At 35.7% G+C, this 24,041-nt stretch overlaps 1 protein-coding gene across 1 annotated transcript in view; it reads right to left on the bottom strand.

Moving 5' to 3' along the window:
* The window catches only part of RIMS1 (regulating synaptic membrane exocytosis 1), a 303,396-nt gene that overhangs the window by 176,677 nt on the left and 102,678 nt on the right, over window positions 1-24,041 (bottom strand). The window contains exon 2 of the mRNA XM_058836215.1: window positions 11,141-11,354. Coding sequence (XP_058692198.1) covers window positions 11,141-11,354 — 214 coding nt within the window. The remainder of the gene's footprint in view (window positions 1-11,140; window positions 11,355-24,041) is intronic.

Below are 24,041 nucleotides of genomic sequence, written 5' to 3'. Positions count from 1 at the left end.
AAGCTGAAAGACACACATTCCAAGAAGAAATAAAATGATCAAGTAAAGAATTTGTTGGGCTTAAGGGGCACACACTGGGCTGTCAAATCAGCCTGAGCTTAAATGAGTGCACTTCCACATGCCTGGGAGCTGGCAGCTGGTTTTTGTGTGACCATACAGAACAAATGTATTTAGAGTCTGAACAAGGGGATTTGGTTAGTTTTGCCAAAAGCTCGAGTCTTTTAGGGAAGGATGATGCATGATTAGAAGGTATCTTCCATTTTATGGGATTCTTTTACAAGAGGACTTTTCAGTTACCACAGCTGGGCACAGTTTGAAATAAGGGACATGATGGGATTGCCTTCTAGCAATAAAATATACTCAAGAATATCTAGGGAACAGATCACTTCTGGAAAAACTGAAGGTGTATTGCTCAGTCCCATCAGGTGCTGCCACATCCCAGAGAAGAACACACTTCTTAAGTCTCTTGAGGCTAAACACATCCCTGGACATCTGCCTGCTTGCTACTCTGTTCTCCCTCGATGTTTTTTAGAGAGGAGAAAGAAAAAAAGAAAAAAAGAAAAAAGAAAAGAAGAAAAAAATGAAAAGAAAAAAAAAAGTGCCTTCAGTCTCTAAAGCTAAGCTTTTACTGGAGTGTCAATCAGAAGAGCTACAAGGCTTTTTCTTCTGGGTGAATTAGATGAAAGTTAAATGGTGTGTAATGTTTGCCTACCTGGTATGTCTTTGTAAAGTGATCCCTTCTCTTTAGCTCTCCACATCAAGGAGGGTTTTTAGATAATATTTTTCTACACTTCCAGGTTGGCTTTTTTTTTGCATCACAACTGAAACTGCAAATGACAAAACACAAACCCACCTCCCTTGGTTTGCCAATAGATGGCGCGTTGTTAATTTTGGATATATTTACCTGAAGCAGTCAAGAAATAGCTCAAAATTATGACATTCAGGGTTCTGTCTGACAGATAGGCCACCTCTCACATGTACCAATGCCACGTGAGTATATTAACTATTTAATTCTATACAATTACACACATTGCATGTTTGTCAACATGTAATAACGGCATTTTTACTTAATTTCTATCTTCAAAGCACTGCACACTACAAATCCATTTCCAGTGCTCAGCCTTGCCATAAGAAGCACATTGGAAAAGTGAGTTATATCCAGACTCACCCCACTCTCACACAGATGGACTCCCCAGGCTTCCCCATCCTCCTCCACTAACACTGCAGATCACCAGTTTCAAAGAGCCGTAAATCTACCCAACAAAATGAACATATTCCCTAACATGTTGATATAATAAATACATGCCGAGAAATTAGGCATGTACAAATTAAATCCACCTGTACCAGTCACAGTCTCTGGAATAGTCGCTTTTTTATTCTAAACTTAGGTTTTAATACTCCAAGATGACTTCTTTATAAACTGAAAAAGATACTTTGTTGCACAACTAAGGCAGCTAAATATTATAGGTAACCACATTCTTAAAATTTAAATTTATAAGACAATGGAGATACTTTTTCTATATATTTTTTATTAAGTTAGTGTATTTGCTTATTAGTTCTGTATTCCATAGCAAAAAAAAATAATATCGTGTTTATTATATGTGATCTATCGTGGTTTAGAGATCTCTAATCTCTTCTATAATTTCTGCAGTGCCAACAAGTAACAAATTATTGCATCACAGGAATGAAGATAACAGAAATACAGTAAATACACAATACCTTGCAAAGAAAATTTTTGGCTTAATTAGAAATGCAATAGGGCAAACTGAATTCAGAAATAATAATTGCAAATTTGATGTGGTAATGAAAATTCCAGTGGAGTTTTGGATTTTAAGACACCATAAAGTCAATATTAATAGTAGTGAGATTGGATTTGACTTGTTGGGAAGAAGCAACAATAAATTCAAAGCAATTCATATAATGAAATAAAGGACTTGAAAAAATAGTGTATTGTGGAAAATTAACACAATTAAATGCGCATAATACACTGAAAGGATGCAAGAACAGTTCCAAGTAGGTATAGTGCTCTCACAACTGAAACTGCAGCTTGCTGTCTACAGGTTTTGCAGAGATTTAAGGCTGAATTTCCTTTCTACTGATTGTAACATTTCTGGAAAAACATTGAAATAATGAGGAACTGAAGAACTCATAAACAGATTCCTGGAGTGACTATCCTTTAAAAATTATCATCTACACAAGCCAATCTAAACAGACATCCTACCAGTAGCTAACCAACTCTACTCCCAAAATTCTGGAAAAAAAACCTGAAATATTTACTGTATAATCTTTAAATATTTATAAGACATAGTATTTATGAGAATGCTAATAATGATTCAGCAATAATGATTTGTTCATAAGAATAAAAGGTTTTCTTACAAAAAAAGCCTTCATTAAAGAAGAAATGCTCCATTCAAAATTAGGATTTTAATTGTATGCATCATTATTATTAAAGCTATCTACATTAGTGATGGCATAAATGCAAGCAAAAGGTAATTGAATACTATTAATGTATTTCCAATCTATGAGAATTAATAGCTATAAGCAATAAGACTCAGAAATAAGATTTTATTTCATGCATATAAAGATAAAATTTTAGCAATTTTTAAACTGATTGATGTGTTTTGTCCTGATTTTATAAAATTGTATACATATTCTGACTAGTTAGAGATGATCAGAATTATGCCTGGTTTAAACTGTTCATTTTTTCCTTTTACCTAACACCAAATATGCATACATTATCATATTAAATCTATAAGGTCATACTTGCTCATTTTCAACACTGTATTTGTTGGATAGACTAGGATCAGAATCTACTATAAAGTTCCAGTTTATAGGATCATATTGATCATATTGAGGTATATGAACACATCAAAAAGAAACCAGGTCTTTCTCATGGCTTTTTACCCTTGTGTTGCACCACTAGTATTTTCTTTCATTATCCTCTTTCTTCTTACAGTGCACTGCAAAAAAAAAAATTTCTCACATTTCAATTGTTATAACTTGCTTCATTTATTTGTCTTTTCAATATATAACTGTAGTTGAAGCTAATTAACTGAAATTATCTTATTTTAGATAAGATCCTGAATCCCATCTCTTTACTTACAGATTTTTTGGGCATAGATGAATCATATTTGACAAAAAGTGAATAAAAATATTTCTATATTGCATTTTCTTAAACCAGTGCTTACTAGAAAAGTGCAACAAAATCATTTCAGCCAAGATCTAAACACTAACTCAAAGTACACTTCTGGACAAAAACAAAAAAGGAAAAATAATTTCTAAATTTTGTGTTCTGTCTTTGTAGTGAGACTGACCCAAGTCAGGTAGGAAGATGTTCCTTTTCAATGCTGACAGCACCGTGTCCCACCTGGAAAAGCAGCTTCTATCACAATGGAGTTCAACAGCGATCTCCCACACCTCAGATAGTAACTGAGCCACTAGGATACACAGTATTTTTGGGAGCACCACTGGAAGGCTCTCCTGCTTTTGCTACTCAGCTTTATATTACCAACTAAATTGGACCAAACAGAATGTGAGACTCTGAGTGTTAAAATGATAAAGATACTACTTCGAAAGAAAGGAAAAGCATAAAGCTGATTTGGTAGCTTTGGTTTTTCTTTCTCTCTGAATGCTGAGCTGAAAAAAATCATCAAAGTGTTAGTCCTCTTTCTAAAGGATTCTGTAAAATTCTGAAATTCATTTTTCCAAAGCTGTAAATCACAGGATTATTCCCTAACAGAACTTGAGGTGATTTTGTGTAAGTCTATAATGTGTACAGTTACAGTAACTAGTAACAAACAAGTAACAAAAATTACATGAGATTATCTTTTTCATTGTTTACCTTGCAAGTCAAAAGACACGTGAATACGCCAAGCTGAAAGGACCAAGTTCCCTTAAGCAGCTCTGCCTGAACAGGGTTTGGATTGGATCAGATGACCTACAGAGGCTCCCTCCAACCTCAGTCCCTCTGAGATTCTGGTACTATGCTATGGCATAACATCTCTTTTTGTCCAGATAAAATGGGTGACTCAGGTCACCCATTTAAATACTTTGAATCATTAACAGATTTCAAAGGTCAAAATACTGGGTTGCCCTGTACTTCCTGTATTAGGCCATGTAGCAGGATACACAAATATGGTACGTATGTATATTCATTTATGAAAAATCTATACAGTATATGCTTATACATATAAAGTATATGCATATACTATATATATTATATATATTATATATATAGTATATGTTATATATATATACACACATGTATACACACAGACACACACACACACACACATATATGTACACATACACACACATGACATTAGGCAGGAGGAGGTGGAATAAAGCTTCTCCTGAAATGCCTAATTGACCTTTGCAATCTTACACTTTTTTGTTTTAATATTAGTTTTTGCAGCAGAAGGAATTATTACACTTAAAGGTATTGCCTTGCATTCAAAATAATTCCCGTAGTCTCAAATCAGTTCAATTGAAACAACAATACTGAAAACACAAGACTAAAAATAGGACAACATATCAAGAAGTAACACTGTGGCGGATTCAAAAGTTTGAGGGTTCTAGGTACCATTACACAAGACGGAATATCCAATATTTTTTGTGTCAGGTATGCACAGATCACTGTTACCCAGCTTGCATGACAACAGCAAGAACAGACATGAAGGATTCAGGAGCTCTTTATCACAGGTTAAGAGAGAGGTTGCAGTAGCAATGTATTTTCTTGGTCATAAAGTGTAGAATCACACAACAAGTCACAGTTTAAGAGTTTGGCAAACAGGTAAACTAAACCTGGGTAAACCACAGAACTTAATCAAGTGGTTACTGATTTAGTGATGACTTAAGGCTATGGTAGAAGAAAAAATCCATCTGTCTAGTGACTCTTCTACAGTCCCATTATTAAATGAAGAAACTCTGATCTGGTTAACTTCAGAGCATTAGTATCATCTGCCTACATTTTTTTGTTTTTTATATATAAGAAGGAACCGATCATTTTTGCTAGCTGGATCCTATAAAAAATTGTATTTTAAGGCAAACATGTTTCCTCAGAAAGCCTGGTGAAGAACAAGCTAATTTTAGGGATTTCCTTAAAAATTTTATACACGCACGCTTATTTGAAAGCAAATTAACTTCCCAGAGGCAGAGGACAGTGATCCCCATCTACTTGAAACAGACATATTTCATTATTTCATCCTCAGTTTCTTTTTTTTTTTTCCTGCTAGAAACAGCAGTTCTAGGGAGGCATTACTGAAAAGCAGCGCTTCTTTCATGATGCATATAAACCCCATATCTTTTGGGAAACAAATTATGTTGAAGGCTACAGAGAGAAAATTTATCTGCTATCAATTTGCAATTTGCCATGTAATTTACATCCTTCTGTTGGATTTTTTTGTTTTGTTCTACAGCTGTGTTAGTCAGAGCAAACAGAAATTAGCCTTTTAACGGACAATTTGACCTAAGAGCTCTGTTCAAGAGATGTAAAAAAACCCCTGACAATCCAGACATTTTGTTCTGAGAATATTACCAACTTCTGTTAAAGCATTAGTACACAGCTGAATTGCATGGCATATGTACCCAAGTTGGTAAGGCTTAAATTAGGAAGCCATTATGTAAGCAAATTCTAAGCATAATTTAAAGGAACTAAATGACAAACTCCCTGAAAAAAACACCTGACATACAATTAAGGAAATGCATCCAAGTTGTCTTTCTTTCCAAGTATAAATCGCTGACATTATACTAAAATGAAAACAATCTCAGTGGAAGCCAGATCAGAAATAGGACGCTCTTCTGCACTGATTAACAACATTATTTTCTGCAACCACACACTAATAACTTCATGAAATAAATTCTCATGTATTTATAATGTATTTTACATTTTGATTTCCTACCAGTTGTCCTTCACATATGTAAATAGAAGAAAGAGAAAGCAAAGTGCTCTATGCTGCAAAACACAGGAAAATTGTGACAAAATTTACTTTCATCATTTGCTCCCAATTATTTTCATTTGAAATTGAAAGAATATAGTAATCCTAAAGAAACCTGTACAGTGGTAGACTGATTGGTATGGATAATTATATGGCTTATTCTGGAACATGGATGTTCCACCTAATTCTGTCAATGTCATACAAATTTCACTTAGTTCAATCCACCCACAGCACCTCACGAAATACTTGAATTTTGATCCAAAGAAACTACATTTGCTCATTCATTTTCGCACCCTGAAATGTATCTCCTTTTCTATAAGGAGAAAGAAACATGTATCAGGTGATCACAAAGGAAATCCTTATTTTTGCATTACCTAACCAAATACTGTGAAAAGCTTTTACAGGAATGAGGAAAGAAAAAAAAAAAAAAAGTTGTATTTTAAGTCATTTTTCTGCTTTACAAGGCTGTCATACCATAGCAGGGATGAACAGAGAAAGCAGTGGCAGCCAGGCCATCAGGAGGACTGAGGTGGTTGGGCCCTTCCCACCCCTTACCAAACCATGGACAACAACTAGTTGGACATTTTGCTGACTTTCTCCACTGCCCTAAAAACCAAAATATTTCACATCACGAGGGAGAGTGAATGGAATAGAAGGAAGTAACTTAAACCTACTACCATTTTTGCAATTAAAATCTTGATGTACAGAATATAAATAAAAGGATTTGAAATGAAAGTGTAAACCCTCTATAAGGAGCTAAAACCACCTAGAATATTCTGCCAAAATAGAAGTGTCAGCTTTCTCTTAAAAAAAAAAAAAAAGAAACCTACCTGGCTTCCTTCTGAAATGTTATCTCACATAATTGAATTGAACCCATTAAATGTGGTCTGCCTGCAACTATATGAAAGGAGAGCAAACTCAGGTGAGAAGTGCAAAGAGCTAACCAATACTCAAAAAACATGAAAGAGCTTAAGAAACTTATTTGAGTATGTATTTTGACATAGTAGAACAAGAATAACTGAAATTCATGTAATTCATTAGGAACTAGAATATGCCAGTTATTGCCAATCAATTTGTAATGTCTTGATCAGCTTAGGATGTCTACTAACTCTCACTACAAGGTGTTTTGGGATGACCTTTATGATTTTAAATGAGGAGAGAACATATTAAGTTCTGCTATATATATTTTTAAAAATTCTCAAGAAATATTTGGCACTTACTTGTAAAGGTCAAGAACAGCTTCAAAGCATTACATTTTTTAAATATTTAGCTACAATCAAGAGCTGCAAGGACCTCTTAGGGACCTTATACATTGCCCGACAGCCACAAGCAGCAACCACATCACATAAATCCTTTCCTAACCTCATTAAATTTAGCCTTTAAAGTTTTATTGGGCTCTTTTTCTTTCCAATAAGCCACATGAGATAAATTCTCAAGGCTTTACTCCAAAGCTTGTAAACATTTTTTTTCAAGCCAGGAGTGTTTAGGGCCAAGTTAAACACATTTGATCTCATGTATTCACTGTCCTCTATTCTCATTGTTTAAATTTTCTGCATTTCTACATACCAATTCCATACTTCCAGATATCAACTATAATTGCTTTAGCTCTTGTCCTCTTAATCTCTCTAGCCTTCTCTCACATGAGCAGCTCTCCATTTCCTGGATCATCCTCTGATTGACTTTGTGCCTGTCACAGTTTGTATTTGTCAAAGATGGGTAATGCATGGGAAACAACACTGCAGGTGAGGTATCCTTAATTCTCCAACTCTACAGGAAACACCTTGGCTCTCGGTTAACTTGACTTTTCCTGAGTTGACTATTTGGTAATTCACACTTCATCATCCTTTCCAAATGATGCACCCTTAACTTGAAAAATCTTGGCGCAGGTGTTTTGTATTAGTATAATTTATTGTGGTAAAAATTCATACGGACACTAAGGGATAAATATGTTTTAAAAGTTTTACTGATACAAAACTTGCCATATGCAATTAGTTAGAAATGTTGAGCTGCTAAAAATAACTAAGAAATAGTATTTTCCTCATTTTCCTCTATTTTAATTATATCAATTGTTCTGTTATAAAACATGCTATTTCTAGGTGTGTATAAATATTTTGAAACTAATTAATTCTGTATATTCCATTAACTTTCAGAGAGAGGCACTGCTAAAGCAATGGTACTTTAAAGAAGTGCTCCCCCCCATGTTTCTCACACATTCAGGACTAGTTATTGGATATTTTCCCTCTGACTACCATTAACTTTTTAGCTGTTAAAGAGATGTAGCTCAGCTTTATCACACCATATGAATTTATTTTCACACATTACTATTAGGGCATTTTCTTGGCATGTGGAAGCCTGGAGTTCAACACCTAAACTAACCTAAACCTTTAGCAAAACCTAAGCTAAGACAAGTGCAAATAATAAGGATGTATTTAATTGAATTTAGGACAATCCAAATGAGTCAGATATGTCTTCAGAATACATCTTCAGAGTACTTTAGTGCAGTGGACTGCACTAGTCATATTAAATGACTATTCATGACATACTAAAAACCTACTGCAAAACTCAAATTCGATAGAAATAATCTTCTTCAGGTACTGAACAATACTAAATTTCAGGTTACAAGCATGCTAGTATTCAAATGGGGGTGTAACACCATAACACAAGCATAACTCAACAAAGAACACATCAAAAACTACACTGGGTTGTAATTAATTTATACTTGTTTCAGCTGAGGTGCCAGAAAAGCTAGCTAATTTCCATACTTAATCCCCCAATTAAAAATCTGGACTACCACCTTTTGCAGAAGTGCCCCAGCAGAGGCAGTAAATGCATGTGCACTGTTCTGCTCAAGTACTGCCAGCCCTGACACCATGCCCAGCGTGCAGGGATGAACAGGGAACCACCCTCACCACCTTGAGACAAGGCACAGGCAATACTGGTGAATATGTACTTGATCCTAAAAATTCTGCCCTTTTTTGAAATTATAACTATGCATTCAAAAAGGATTCATTTCACCATGCTCTCTATACTTATGTCCAGTTTGTTTGCCTGTATATATTATTCAAAATGTCAACCAAAAAGTTGATGTTACAAGAAATTTCCCTGAATTTCTGCTGCAGCCAGAAGTGGAACACAGCAAACCATGTAAAACAATGTAAAATTACAATGAAAAGACTAAATTAGATTTCCTGAAGCTGATGGAAGGACCTTGCATGCAAAAAGTCAAAAGTGTTAACTAAAGACGTATTTATGAAATAAAATTTTATTACACTTTATTGGCTCCTCTACTTTTTAGCCTATAAATAATTCTCAGTTCTTAATTTCTTTGATTGACATAATTTTGACAACAGTCTTGAGTTTCCTTGTTGAGCTGTATTTAAGACCTATGTTCAGCTAAGGGATGTAGGGCCTGGGTGTCAGGATTCCTGTTTTCCCCCCCTCCCCTGTAGACAATTATGAAATTTTAGTTCAGTTTTTTTTACATTAATATGTATCCCAGTTAACTAACAACATTATAATAATAAATTATAAAAAGCATGGATTCTAACCACTTTGTCCTCCTTTGGGAAAGCATCCAAGGAAGCAGAATAAAAAGAGAAAAGAAAAAAAGGAGAGATAAAGAATAAAATAGGCAAGTATTAATCGACAGAATTCAAAGAAATGCAATTCTAATAACTCTCTATGAAGAGACAAAACCACAAAATTAAGAAAAAAAAAGAGCTTTAAATAAAAAGATGACATCACTGCATATGTTAAAAACGTGTTTTCCCACCCTGACCCACAGAAGCATAAATAATATAAGAAACAAAATGCAAGTTACAAATGAAATGACACTCTTCCATTTCTGTAGCTTGAAATAGTGGGTGAAAAATGGCTAAAACATATATTCAAATTTTTTTCTGAATAAATTTAAGCTGTATCTAATGCACTCATTAATAGAATAATGTAATACATCAAACTATCTTTTCAGAGACTTGCTCTAATGACACCATCTACAGGTGATACAATGTAATGCATCTGCTTTTGCTAATGTTAATACATGCAAATTTTTGTTCAATTCACCTATAGTTTTCTTCAGAAAGTGAATTTAATTTAACGGGCTTACAGGTACATCGAGGCTATGGAAAACTTCTAAAATAACCATGAAATTCATCTTTTTCAGGGGTTATTTTTGGTTTACGTGAAATTTCAGAAGGCCTATTCAGCTAATGTCCATCTTAAGGAGAGTAAAAAGGCCACAAACTAGTTCTCTTGTGAGCATGATTATCTGCTATAAAATCTGTGCTCACTTTTAAGTGAATTTTTGTTGATACCAAGAGCACCTATAAATTTACCCTACAGAAGCCAGGCATCTTAAAGCCATATGAGAAAGTTGCTTCATCTCATGACAGAAAACAAAACTATTCATGTACTAAAAAGAGATGTCTAAAATGTTTTATAACACACCATAGTCCTTGATGACCAGCCAAAAACAATCACTGGATAACAGTATTCCAAATTCAGATCCTAATGCTCATGTACAAGAGAATACTCAGAGGCTTGGAAGGGACTGACTGACCAGAGGATACTCTTGGATATCGTTTGGTTCTGTGGAAAGCTACTGCAGCTAACTCATGCAGATCAGAGGGGGAACTGTTCAGTTCACCTGCCTGAAAGTAGGATGCTTAATCCAGACTAATCTGGAGTTTAATTCTTTAAATAAATTTTACATAAATAGGCAAAACACTTTCCTTGTGCTAACAAAAGTGGTTGTTTGGGATTTTTTTAACTAAAAAAATGGATTGGTTTCCTGTAAAAGAAATCTGTAATTGTTTATGAAAGGCTCCATGAAAATAAAAAATGTAATATGAAATAAGACTTCAATAAAAATTTAATAATGCGGAGATGTACCTGAGAAAAAGGGTTTTTTCTTCTTCTATTCTATGAAAAACAAGTATATTTTCTAAAAGCTGGCACTCCATAGAGCTAGACATGATTATTATTTTGCTTTAATTAACTCTGTGATTCCCAAGTACCCTGGCAGTCATTAAATACATTTCTTTCATTTGTATGATTTTATATTGATTTACTTGTATGATACACACCTCTTAATGAAGCAATGAAATGCCAATCTTAAGCATGAAATGCCAAACTGAAGGTGAACAATCTGCAGCATGACAATGTCAAGGAGGCTTTTTCTTAAGAGTACATGTCAGAAGACTTACATTGTTTGATCGCAGAGAGACACGACCTCCACATCGAGCACAGAACTTGGTCCGGCAATAAGAGCATAAATGGCCACAACCATCTGCAAACTTTGTTTTATGACAGATTCCACATGTTGGAGCATCATCCTTGTGCTCTCCCTGGTAACGGCGAGCTTCTTCCCCTATCTTTCTTACTTGCTCTTTATAGCTTTCAAATTGTTGATGCAACCTCCTGCATAGATGAGAAAAAAGTTTATATAGCACGAATAGGAGGAAAGACTACTACTCTGTATTTCTTTCAGTTTGAAACTCCACCTAATATTCTGGGCCTGTTCACAATACTATATGCACCTCATATCAAATATACACTACACACAGAAGACTGCATAGGGCAATCCAAAGGAAAAAAAAATAACAGACATTTTTATTCTTGAAGGTTTACTTCAAAGATTACAAGCAAATTATTTCACTTGACCAGAAATCTATCCAAATGCATATACTAAACAAAACTGTCTACCACAAATAAAAGAAATAATTTTGTGGTCAAATTTGCATCTTTTTAACCAACTTAATTTATACATCAGGTGTAATCAAAATATTTAAATCAATCTGAGTTCCAGTGCTTTCAAAATCTAGGTTATTAACATAAGTAGCAAATATTTCAAAACATGGTCTACAATCCCACTGACCTTACAAAAATATGAGACCATCTTTTTATTTCAAATTTATATATTAACAATCTGTTGTGTTTGTTGTTGTGTTTGTCTCTTGTTAAACATGAGAGACTACTTAAGGTTTGCTATCCCTCATTACAGATATTTCTTCCAGCTTAGCTGTAGGAATATATAGAAGCATTAGCAGGTACAGAGATCCCTACGATGAAGACTGGTGTTCAAAGAAGCAGCACTTCTCCTCCAGCTGCCCCAAATAATAAACACAATGACCCAATGTCCACCATGTGGTTAAGCATGCTGTTACACAACCCACCCATCTCCTAATCACAGCTCAGGAAAGAGAACACAGCCCCCTTGCCTTCACTCCCCCTTCTATAACTCAGGAATAATAATAATAATCCATAATGCTTAGTGAAAAAAATCTTTCTTATCATTATTATATTTTCCCCAGGGAAAACCATAGTCTCCTGTTTGTTTCTATGAAACCTTCATGGCAAAGATGACATTTCAGAGGGAAACCATCCAAAGGTCAGGGCAGTTCCAAAAGGGGCAATACAGATACTCTCCTGATCCTGGCTGCATACCGCAACTGCTTCTTAGATACCAATTTCAATGTTCACTAGATCCCTCTCAGTGGCCTAACCCAGGAACCTGAACCTGAATCAAGAGAAAACTAATTCTCCTCCAAAAAAGAAGAAAAAAAAAAATTTCCCATCATTTTGCTTCTGGAGACCTGGGAGGAATGTAGGATGTGAGCAACCAAAGTCAACTATTAAAGGGATCAGTAAAGAGCTGGATCACCCTATTTAAAGCAGCACCAAGCTCAGCTGCCATGAAGTTTCATTTAATTAATTTAATTTCATTCAAGCTTAATTTAAAAGGATTTTATTTTAGCTGTAAGCTATCTTACTAGTCATCAAATCATGCAAGAAAGAAACAATTCTGTAGGTGCATCAGGACAGCACCACAATTCCTGACCTTTATTGCCATGAGCTTGGACAAAGACCTCAGACTGCCTAAGGAGGAGGGTCCAGAAGGGAAAAACTTGGTGTTTGCACCATGCTATGTAGAACCCAGGCTCTTCCAGGTGTTGCTTCAAATCTACATTTCCATGGATAACATTTAAAAATCATGAGCAGCTACAGAGATTATGAACAGAAACGTTCATCTTGAATCTTGAGTAAATAAATGGAAACCATAGGTGAGTTGTCTATGGAGGTCTTGGTGAAAACCTTTATCTCTTCTCCCTGCTTTGAGCTACCTACTTCCTTAGTTAGCACTGAGACTCACATCATATAACCAGCGTACTTTTAGTGACACAATTTCCATGTTTCTGTGGACTTTTGTGTGTGTGCACATGTGTGTTTGTACAGTGAACTTATCTGGAGTTTTAACATGTAAGTAATCCGTGTTCATTGTATGAAACACTTTTTTGGTGAAGTGGATATTTTTACTTTAATATTATATTCAAGCCTAAAAATGACAATTCAGCTTAACTCACAGGAATCATAGTAAAATACACATAATACAGTTGGACAGGAATATTATTGTTTGTAAATGCATAAATAAACCAGCTCTCACACTAAAACCAGTAACTTCACATGGACACATTCTAGTAAGAATGCAGCAACAGCAGAAGCTAAGCAGCCAAATAATCTATTCTCCCCAACTACAAACATGATGCATTATTACTTCCTGCTTTATCCAAATAAAAAGCTTGGCAGGAGCAGCAATGGGGTTTGTTTTGTTTTATTCTTATACTAACCTGCTTAAAAAACCTTTGCAGTATTGAGTAAGATGAGAAAAGTAGGTCAAAGAATTAGGTAAAATATTGGAGAAATACTAAATATTTTTGGCCATATAACTGGATTACAGATACAAATTAATTTATCTTACACAGCTTCTCACTTATAATGCATAAAAAAACTCAAGACATTCAGGAATTTTTATAATAACCAGCTTAAAGAATGCAATTAAATAATGGAGAGGTATGTAGCTAAATTTCTTATTATATCAAATATTCTATTAAAAATGAAACCATGGAAAGTAAATTCAGTTCTCCCGCACTAAAGTAAAACCAAAAGCCCTGGTTGTTCGATAACATGGAATGGGAACATAGCAGCAAGTACCGCTCCTCTTCCTTTTCCTTTACAATTAGACCATCTACATTTGAACTTTTTCTATATCAAATGAAGGTTAGGAAGAATATTAATACAATTATGTTTTGTCCTTCTGTATGCACCAAGGGGTAGATGAACATGCTACCAACTGGGAAAAACTTAAGAGAAATTAGATTAAGTTCTTTATAAATAAGTATCACGTGTTCATAGATCTGTTAATTTCTACACCCATGTTAGACACATTTTACTATGAGGGATTTGAAACCTTTATCTTGCATATCATACACGGCACTACTGAGGAAATGCTGACATTTTATCTACAGCAAGAATAGAATTAGAGAAAATGACTGCACAATTCACAGAGCAGAAAGAATCTTACCCAGCTCACAGCGGGTCTGGTTCAATTGGCTCTTTTTTTAAACCACCTTTCTTATCTTTTTGAGGAAAAAGCTGGATCTCTGTATTTCTGGCTATTCTATAATGGTGGCAAGCAAATCCCTCTCAATAGTTTTGATGTATATAGAAATATATTAAGTATTAAGCAAGAACTAAAATACAGGTGGTAGATTTTGACTTGCTCCTTAACTATTGAGCACATTGAGCATATTGAACTATTGAGCACATTTTCATCAGATGCAATGAAAATTTAAATCTATTAAATATTCCTTAATGTAGACAAGGACCTAAAGATTAGACTAAAGACCTAATAACAGCATATAATGGCTTGGCAGACCCATGAGGCAAATTCAACCCCCTCTAACAGAAAGAGCAACCAGACTACTGTGTGAGAAGAATATATGCATATACCCATGTGATTTTTCATCATGCTCCCAAACATTGATCTGGTTCATCTACTGAAGGGCACTTGCAAGATTAGCTTCTTCTGAGATATTATTGCAGTATTTCACTTGAGCAGACCTCCCACCACTCTGAACAAAAGAGCTGCATCCGCACGAGCTGACGTGTCTGGGGAGGGTGCTGTTATTTCACACTCACAGGCATGGCACATATGCGTGATCAAAAAAAGATACCACTATGGGAGAATCTTTGGGCACATCACATCTCCTGTGACTAAACCACCCTCTTCTGTTGTTAAAATACTGGAAAAGACTGAGCTGCTTGGAGAGGGACATCAGCCTTGGGACTTTCACTGCACCATAAGTGGTCAGCACCACCACCCACAGCACAAATCCAAAACACATTTTGCATGTCTACAGGGAAAGACTTAACCAGCTCGATTTCACAATATACATATAACTCAACATATGTTTAGGTTGCTACTGTTTTTTTTCTCCAAGGAAACATGATGGCTTCCTCCTCCCTTTTTTTTCAAAGGCATTTCACAAAAACCCCTGCTTCAGCTGTGTTATACATGTAACATATCTTCATTTGAGTATTCATTATTTTACTTGGACAGTGTAAACTAGTAAAAAAATTACTGATAGGCAATTCTTCAAAGCTTTATTCACATTTTCATGTACTTAGCAAAAACTGTAAGCCTTGGAGAGCACTTGTGATAAATACCTTACATAACTTAAACCTTTTAGACAGCTCACTGATATAATTAGGAAGACAAACAATGAACATTGAGGACATTTATAAGATTGATTGATCAAAGAGTGTTACACCAAGCCACAGAGAAATTATCATTTATGTTGTTGGGTTCTTTGGAGCTGGACCAAGATGTATATTTATATTCTTATTACTGAATTTCTTATTATTTTAATTATTAAAATTATAATCCAAGGCCATAATTTTGCATATTTTTCTGTTTCAAATTAATGTATTAAATTCTATTTTGCTGTTTTAAATACCTATCTAAAATATTTTCACATATATGCTGAAGAGTAGAAAGCTTCAAAATAGTGCATTTGCATATATAGGCTTTGGCTGCACAGATTTTATAAAAATTTTATAAATATTTGTGTCCCTTTCATGCAGTTGCATTTTAAATTACTTTAAATGTATGAATTATATTTTGTACTTCCTTAGAAATCCAGTAGATGGCAATGCAGATCGCATTTTCACTCTCCAACTCAAATGGTTCAGTCTTGAAATTAAATACCTGATGTAATGTTATAAAAATATTATGCCCTGTCATGAGTTCATGTTAGTAGAAAAAGTGCCGCCTTCTAAGTGACATAGCCTTAAGTAACTATCCACCAGCAGCTACTGCATATCTGAAAAAAGGCTTAGTATAATGCAGTATTTTGTCCTGTTCACCCACGCCACACAAACACATCACACAGAGCTCAGACAAGTTTTTCCATAAGATAAGCGGGCGTTTTACCAAGGTCTGTTCTTAGCATTCTTTTTTTATGAAAAATAAATAATTTAAAATGCAAACGGCAATATTGCGTATGCCCACGAAGGCAAGAGCTAGAGCGAAAAACCTGTTGGCGATCCTTAAGCGTCTGTGTTGAAGCTGTGACCTGAAAAACGTTGTTCAGCTGCTCTGTAAAGCTGGAATTACCTCAGTGGCACCGGATGCCTCGCTGGTCTGCCAGCACTGCGGGCACCCATCTCACGGAGGTGCTGCCAGAGGGAGGCTGGCTTTGGACTCAGCCCCACCAGCACCTCAGCTGGGAAAAGCTGTCAGCTTGTCACGGGTTTTGGGAATACACTCTATAAACAACAAAGTCAAGACAGGCCATTTTAGCAAGTTCCTGCAGATAGATTTGTCTGAATAAAGAGAAATGCGAGTTTATGGGGATTCTAGCGTGTGTTGATTAGAGAAACAGCTGAAGTTGAGAAGTCTAGATATATTTTCTGGTTACTTCATTAATCATGCCACAAACTTTAAATCCATTATTAAAATTTATACCCTCTGTACAGGCAGGACAAATTAAGGTTGAATAGTAAGCAACATATCTAACTCTTCAAGCTCCCAAGTTCTTGATGTACCAATGTTACTGTGTTAGTCTACTTCAAGTCCAGGATATTCTTAAATATTTGGGAGTGTGCTGCTTCTTTAGCATGGGCGATACTTTGTTTGGTTGTTTTGTAAAGATGAAATAACTGCAGGATGTACTCACATTGCAAAATATTGCAAATTCTGTGAATTCGGATGTTAATGTTTCTATATTAATGCTATTACTGTACTTTTTATTCAGTGTGAACTGCTGTTTTGAGAACCAAAGGCAAACCAGACATGGCTTCGGTAAGCTGTGAAACAGGTAGCAATATGATTAATCAACTAATCTTTAGAGGTAAAAAAAGGCCATGCCTCTATAAAAGAAATATAAGCATTAGTCAAAGGACTTCAATAGTTAGAGTTAGCAGCTTCCATATCCATATTTTCTCCTGCACATACTGACTGCTTCTAGTCCTTTTGCTGTCTCCTACTGTCCAACTTGTCATTTTTCCACGGCTTCACTTGCCACCCATTTGACCTTTCCCTAATTACATTTCCTTGGTCTTGCCTCTCACTCCTACACATTTTTAAATAAATATATCAAAATAGTTATTATCGACAACATATAATATGTTCTATATCTTATAATAAAAACACTGAATATTTCTCAGAATTTCTGATTTTGCCTAGCCTGAAGCTTTCTTCATTCTCCCCTGTTCACTCAACACATAACTATGGATCAACTCAATTTTCTGCCAACCTGGTGTTTACCTGCCATCCATGACATTTTTCACCTCACCAGCAATCACCTTAATCCTGCTGGGCATTAGCCTTTCTTTCTTCCCATGCCAAGATCTTTTCTTCCTCCCTGTTTTATTGGCGCATACACAAATCTCACCATGCTTGTAACTCACAGGTTTGTCTCTCTACCTCTCATTTGTCTCCTCTCCAAACTGAAGTATTTGGCATAGATATTGACTCCTGTCAAGGGTGACCTGTACCCCAAACTTCATAAATTGAAATAGAAATTTCCTTCTATCTCCTTCGTAACTTACTACCCTCTCCATTCTGTTTTGCACTCAGGACTGTTATTGGTCTGAGCTGGACTAAGACGTACTTAGACCTTCTCCTAAACTGCTGTATAAGTTGTGTGGGCTAATTTTGCAAATTAAAACCAAACCAAACCAAAACCAACCAACCAACTGAAAAACTACACCCAAAAAGAACCCCACAACTATAAAAAACCCAAAAAAAACCCCAAAAAAACAAAAAAAAACACCCCACAAAACCAAAAAATCCCAAAGAAACTAATGATAACAAAGCACTGAAGTTTAGCTGATTTCATATCTTTCCAGCTTAAACATTCAGCTATCACCAGCTCACCCCTCAATTCCTTTTCCTGCCAGTGCAAGCCTGTCAGTCTGACAGTCTAATCACAGTTCTGCAACAAATATAATTTAATTTATTTTACCTCTCTCTTTGTATTCCTCCGATGAATCTGCTTTTCTGCTGCATAAAACATAAATGGCTTATCTTCACTTTCGAAGACTTTGACAGCCTATTTCCATCCTGCCTATGATTTCTCATTCAGTACTGAGATGCTTCTGCTCAAGTTAAACTTTCAAGCAAGAATCACAGAATGGTTTGAGTTGGAAGGGACCTTAATGATCACCCAGTTCCAAGCCCCCTGCCATGGGCAGGGACACCTTTCCCTAGAACAGGTTGCTCAAAATCCCATCCAATCTGGTCTTTGAGGACTTCCCTTTGTTGCCTCTAGCATTCAAGTATTAGGAACACCACTGTAATCACATTATCCTCCTTAAAACTCTCCTTCACCTTGGTGCCTGCAAAGATCTGGACAAAAATTAGATATGTCAAAATGTATGTCAATATGTATGTTAAAACTTTTACTTAACAGGCCAGGCAATACAGACTGTCCTGTCTGTTCTTATTATTCTATTATTTGTCTAATACTTACATGGCAGGCTGCCCCTGTGGCAAAGATCACCTTTTTTTCTACACATGTGAAAACCCCCACTCAAAAGGGTCATAGTCCATGACATGTGCTTCCAGGCAATATGGTAACATCTTCCAATGTAATTCAGAAATACATGAAGTTTTTGGTTTTTTTTTAATTTCTTTTCATCATGTTACCATTCTAGTAATTTACTTTTTGCTTTCCAGCCCTCAGGCAATATGCTTAGAGCTTCCCCATGTCCATGAGGGAAAACAGACTTTTAATGATTGTTAATATTTTCCTATAGGTCCATGACACCAGTCCAGGAGAAGCAAAACCACAAAACATTTTATTATGAGACTCATGATAAAATTCAGACTTGGCCAGGGCAAAGATTTCACTTACAGACCTCACACAGGAATTTAGACTTGGCCATCACCACTGGAAAGTTGTTCACATGTAGCAGACACTTTTGCCCTCTATACAAGTTGTCTTAATTCCAATTCCTTCCTATAATCTATTATCAAGCACATACTACCTGGCAGCATCCTCACAAGCCTGTACAGGCTGTTGCAAAGAAGTCCCACACCTTGTCTAGAAAGTGTCCCTGCTCATCATATCAGAAAAGACATGCCAGCAAAGTGGTGTGGGCTGCAGTTTATTCCCAGGACTCTTATCTGGTGCCTTTTCACCAGCAGGAACAGTCATTTTCAAGTTAACATTTTACTTAGGGCAGGTTTTTTGCAAGCATATAAATGAGCTCATTAAATAACTTGTATAAAACGCAATTTTTCATCTTCCTGGAAGATTTCCTAATGTAGATTATTGGAAAACTTTATTTTATTTGTTGGTGGTTTTTTTAAATAACTACAGCCCACAAGCAGACTTCTTCCCTACACAGCTGAAGGATTGTGAGTCAAAAATGTGCAATATCTACAGGGAATTTACATTCCAGCTTCCCACAGTTCTCCCAAATGACCGACATCCTTTCCGAGGTAAAAATGAGAAACCAGAGAATGAAGCAAACACCACAGAATAGTACTAAAAAAGGCACAGCTGAGGAATTCAGAAAGAAACTGTGCATGTCTTGTATTAAAAAACATTTACACGTTGAGATATATTTAGTACTGAAGGAATCAATGCCTTCTGCTCAAACTCAATTGCCAAAGTGACATTTTGACTGGAGCCAGTAGAAAGGTGGTGACAACACCCCACAGCATACTGGTTTTAACCAGTATGGCCCTTTGGTTTTAACCAGTATGGCCATTCTTACACACCTCTCACCTCTTTGGGCAGCCTCACCAGTTATCCTATGTAACCATCACAGCTCTGCTGCATTTTCCTGTTTAACTTCTTCACCACTCAGCTCTCCTAACACAGACAGTGCAGCAGGAGAGCAGCTGGTTTGCTCTGAAGAGTTGTCACCAATTCCAAGTGAGAAAGTTCAAGTTTCATGAATTCATGCGCACAGAGCTGTTAGCAGCCTGAACTCTACCAAATGCAACACCTAAAAAGTTACAGAAATGTCACCATGTTACAGTCCCACTCTTACTACAGCATTAAAACACCTATCCAGGCCAAGCATTGTCTACCTAATAAACACAGGACCTATAAGCGTGTTCAGCTTTTTAAAGATTGCTGAAACTACTGATGCAACAAAACTGCAGAGGTAGATGGCTGTACTATTTTATTTGCCATTATTCATGCAATACCTGTTGCAGAAAAAACAGCCATAATGACCGAGGGACACCAATAGCCATGCAACCACAGAGTCAGTCAGTCCAGGAAACTCAATGGGGTTAGACACATCCAAAAGAAAGAAAATCTGACCCCACACAGGTGCATTAATGTTTATGGATGGATGGGGGCAGGGCGGATTGAAAAAAAAAAAGTCAGCAGCAGAATCAGAAACTGAGGAAGACGACTTGACTGCAGCAGAAGTGTGAGCTTGAGCATCTCTTGCAACTTTACTGTCAAACCCCAGCATTTTAAGAAATAAAGCTCTAGGACACTACAAGGCTCTAATATTGCTTGTATGTCACTTTAGGAGAAATATGTGTCTTTTAGAAAGAAGGCCTTTTCTTACTCAAAATCAAAATAACACGATTTGCTCCAAAAATTGTTTTAAAACTGAATTTGATTTTCTACCGACATTTCTTTAAAACTGAATTTCAGTTCCCAAAAATTTGTCAGCTTAATATTCTTCATAAGATTGACTGTGAAAAAGGCCTGAGAAATTTTCTCCTGTCTATCCACATTATCAGACCACAACAAGGGGACCGTCTTCCAGCACCTCTTCAATTTACAACACTCTTAAAATTTCACCCATACTAAACTGGGAAGTGAGATCAAGATTCCTCTCTTCTCAGTTCTTTCAGGGACAAAGATCTATTCACCAATAAATTATACACACACACACACACATATGAATAGAAGACAGATAAAAATACTAAAGGCAATTAGTTAAGGCTAATTTGTCTTTGTTCTTTCAGTGAAATGTTTTCATTCTTTGTGTTTTCTTTATATAGTATAACAGAAAAACTGTTTTAGTGCAGGTGTATTACAGAAAACAAAGATCCCAGAGACACCCAGCCACACCAGGACCATTTGTGACATTACAGGGCATATTTGTTTACATTACTGCATTTGCAGATACAAATAATTTTCATACACAGTTGCTTATTTAGAACAAGCCCCTAGGTATGTTAGACACAAGCTTCTCTTACAAAAACTTCTGAAAAGACTGCTGGAAAGTCCGTCAAAATTTTTTCCTTATCAATTGACTTAAGTGATGTCTTCATTTTCCTCATTTATTTAAATATTACTGATCACCAGTATTACTGATCACTTAAATATTACTGAATTTAATCCAGCACCCCACTCTCTTCTCCATGTTGTATAATAGACACACAGAACTTGTCTCCTGAATGAGCTGACTTATGTCAGCTTGCAGTGGCATAACAATGCTTTAATGCCATGGAGTGATCCTTTACGTAGGAGTCTCTGAGCTCCCTAGGAAATTTCTGCAGTAAAATACTATTTTGTGAAGTGGCTCTGCCAGCAAATGTCCCTTAAAATACATTAAATATATGAGTAAAGAATGACTTGATTTATTTTCTCTTCAAAAACATCAGTTTCATTTTATTATGGAATACAAATATCATTTATTTAAGCTAAACTTCACCACAATCAAATTTCTGTGAACAGACAAAACCTAATCTGTTTTCAGACTGAACTGAAAGAGGATTAAATAGTGTTCTCTTCATTTTATTGAATTAATTTATTGAATCACATAATATGCAACTGCAGGGACGTTTTTCTTCCTAAGGATAGTCATCATATCGCAACCAACCAGCCTTAACATTCAGAATATTAAGAAAGGAGCAGGGCAGGGGGAATAGGATGGGGCTGTGGAGGCAGCATGCTACAGTAGAAAAGCTCAATTTAAGGACCAGAGAATGAAGAAAAAAGATTAAACTTTTCTTAAGGAAAAGATTTTAAAAGTCAGGCACAGATATGCACCTACACAAAATCACACACACAAGTATTTAGCTCTCTTGTTCTGAATACAGAACTATTAACCAGTAGACATATAAATGAACCAACACATGAGGAAGAAAGTGAAAGGGAAGCCCATTTATCCAACTGAACCAATTTAAAAAGCAGTTCATTAATGCAACTCCATCTAAATTGCAATTAGCGACCAGAGTAAGAACAGACCCTGCTATACTCTGACAATATTGGTTTTGCTACAGTCACACAGTAGGAAAAGATATTTAAACACCCTATCATCTGCTACAAACAGTACAATGTATAAAAGGTAAAAAAAAAAATCCTCAGTGCTGGAATATATCCCTTCAGTCAGCTGGCACCTGGTAAAAGTTTGCAAAGTTGAGAGGTATAGGTCTTGGTTCAACACTAACAGGAAATTACTTGGGAGCAATGCTTATCAAAACAGCATTCTGAAACAGTCTTTCTCATACATGCATTAAAAAAAAAAAAAAGAAATCTGAGTATTTTTGGCATCCGATGTGTTAAACAGATGATAGGTATCAGATGGCAATACAGGGTGAGTAGCAAAAATATGACAAAGCACAGTGGTCTGTAAACAGAGCAAAGCTACTGAAATTCTAACTACCATATGGTGGTAACAAACAGGACACGTGCAAAACAGGAAAAGATCTCACAGTGAGGGGTGTGATAGGAGCCAGCAAGATGCAGAACTGAAAAAAACAATACAATGGAACAGCAAGCACAACAGTGATAATGTTTCAAATTAATTATATTCAGCTGAGGCTCAGTGTGTACAGTATGTCTTCTACCTAAAAATAATTTAACAGCCTTGCTGAGAGCATCTCTAATTTATCATCCTGTTCACCTTCCTTTATAATTTCCATATTACAAGGAACAAAAAAGGCTCACACATCTATTTTAAATATACCATCAAAGTGCTTGAGCACAAGATAATGATTAAGCTTGTCTCCAGCATTACTTAATTCTCTTCATTCTTCTGGATGCCAAAGTAAACACAAATGAAAAGCATATGGCCTCTTAGTGAATTAGAAAATTAGAGAAGGAGAACATTAACTGGTTTATTTTATGCTTTAAGTATAGCACATGGTAAAATTTAAAAATGTCAAGGCTCTTTATATTTTTGATTTATTTTAATTTCTTTTTTTCATGTAGTCTCCATTGAAGTTAAATAGTCTCAAGAATACTATTTGTGAAAGAAAACCAATAGCATTTTCTCTACATTTTTAATGCCTACTTTTTCTCCAGATTATCACTTCTCATAACTGTTTCAAGAAAATTGTCTTGAATTTGAAACTATTCTCAGTAGAAAAATGGAGCCTCTTTTGTGGATGAGCATCCTTGCTTCTTGATGCTAACTGAGACTGTACAAGCTAAGAAATAAACCCGTGTTATGAAAAAAATATTTCTGCAAAACTGTCTCACCTGATGAAGTTGTTGAGTACAAAGTGAAAGTCTAAAATTAGTGTAAACTATTTTTTTCTTCGTTCTAAATTTCCTCAGCAAGGCCTACAGAAAAACATGACATTCAATTTCAGGTTTTCATCTCCTTTCTTTCCTGTATCTATCAACATTTTGATTGATTCCCAAGCCAACTATTTATGCCCAAACACTTATGAAAGACATTCCCATAAAAAAAAAAAATATTAGTCCACAGAGTTATGTACTGCTAATATTTCAAAATATGGATTTTATTTCTATAATAATGCATATTGGAAAAATGCCATTTGGACAACACAGCAGAAGAACATCAAGAAGGATGCTTCAGTAACCATGTGCTCAT

This window comes from Poecile atricapillus, chromosome 3 (assembly GCF_030490865.1).
Source record: "Poecile atricapillus isolate bPoeAtr1 chromosome 3, bPoeAtr1.hap1, whole genome shotgun sequence".
Lineage (NCBI taxonomy): Eukaryota > Metazoa > Chordata > Aves > Passeriformes > Paridae > Poecile > Poecile atricapillus.
Note: the sequence above shows the minus strand (reverse complement) of the source record. Positions and strands in the feature narration are given on the sequence as shown.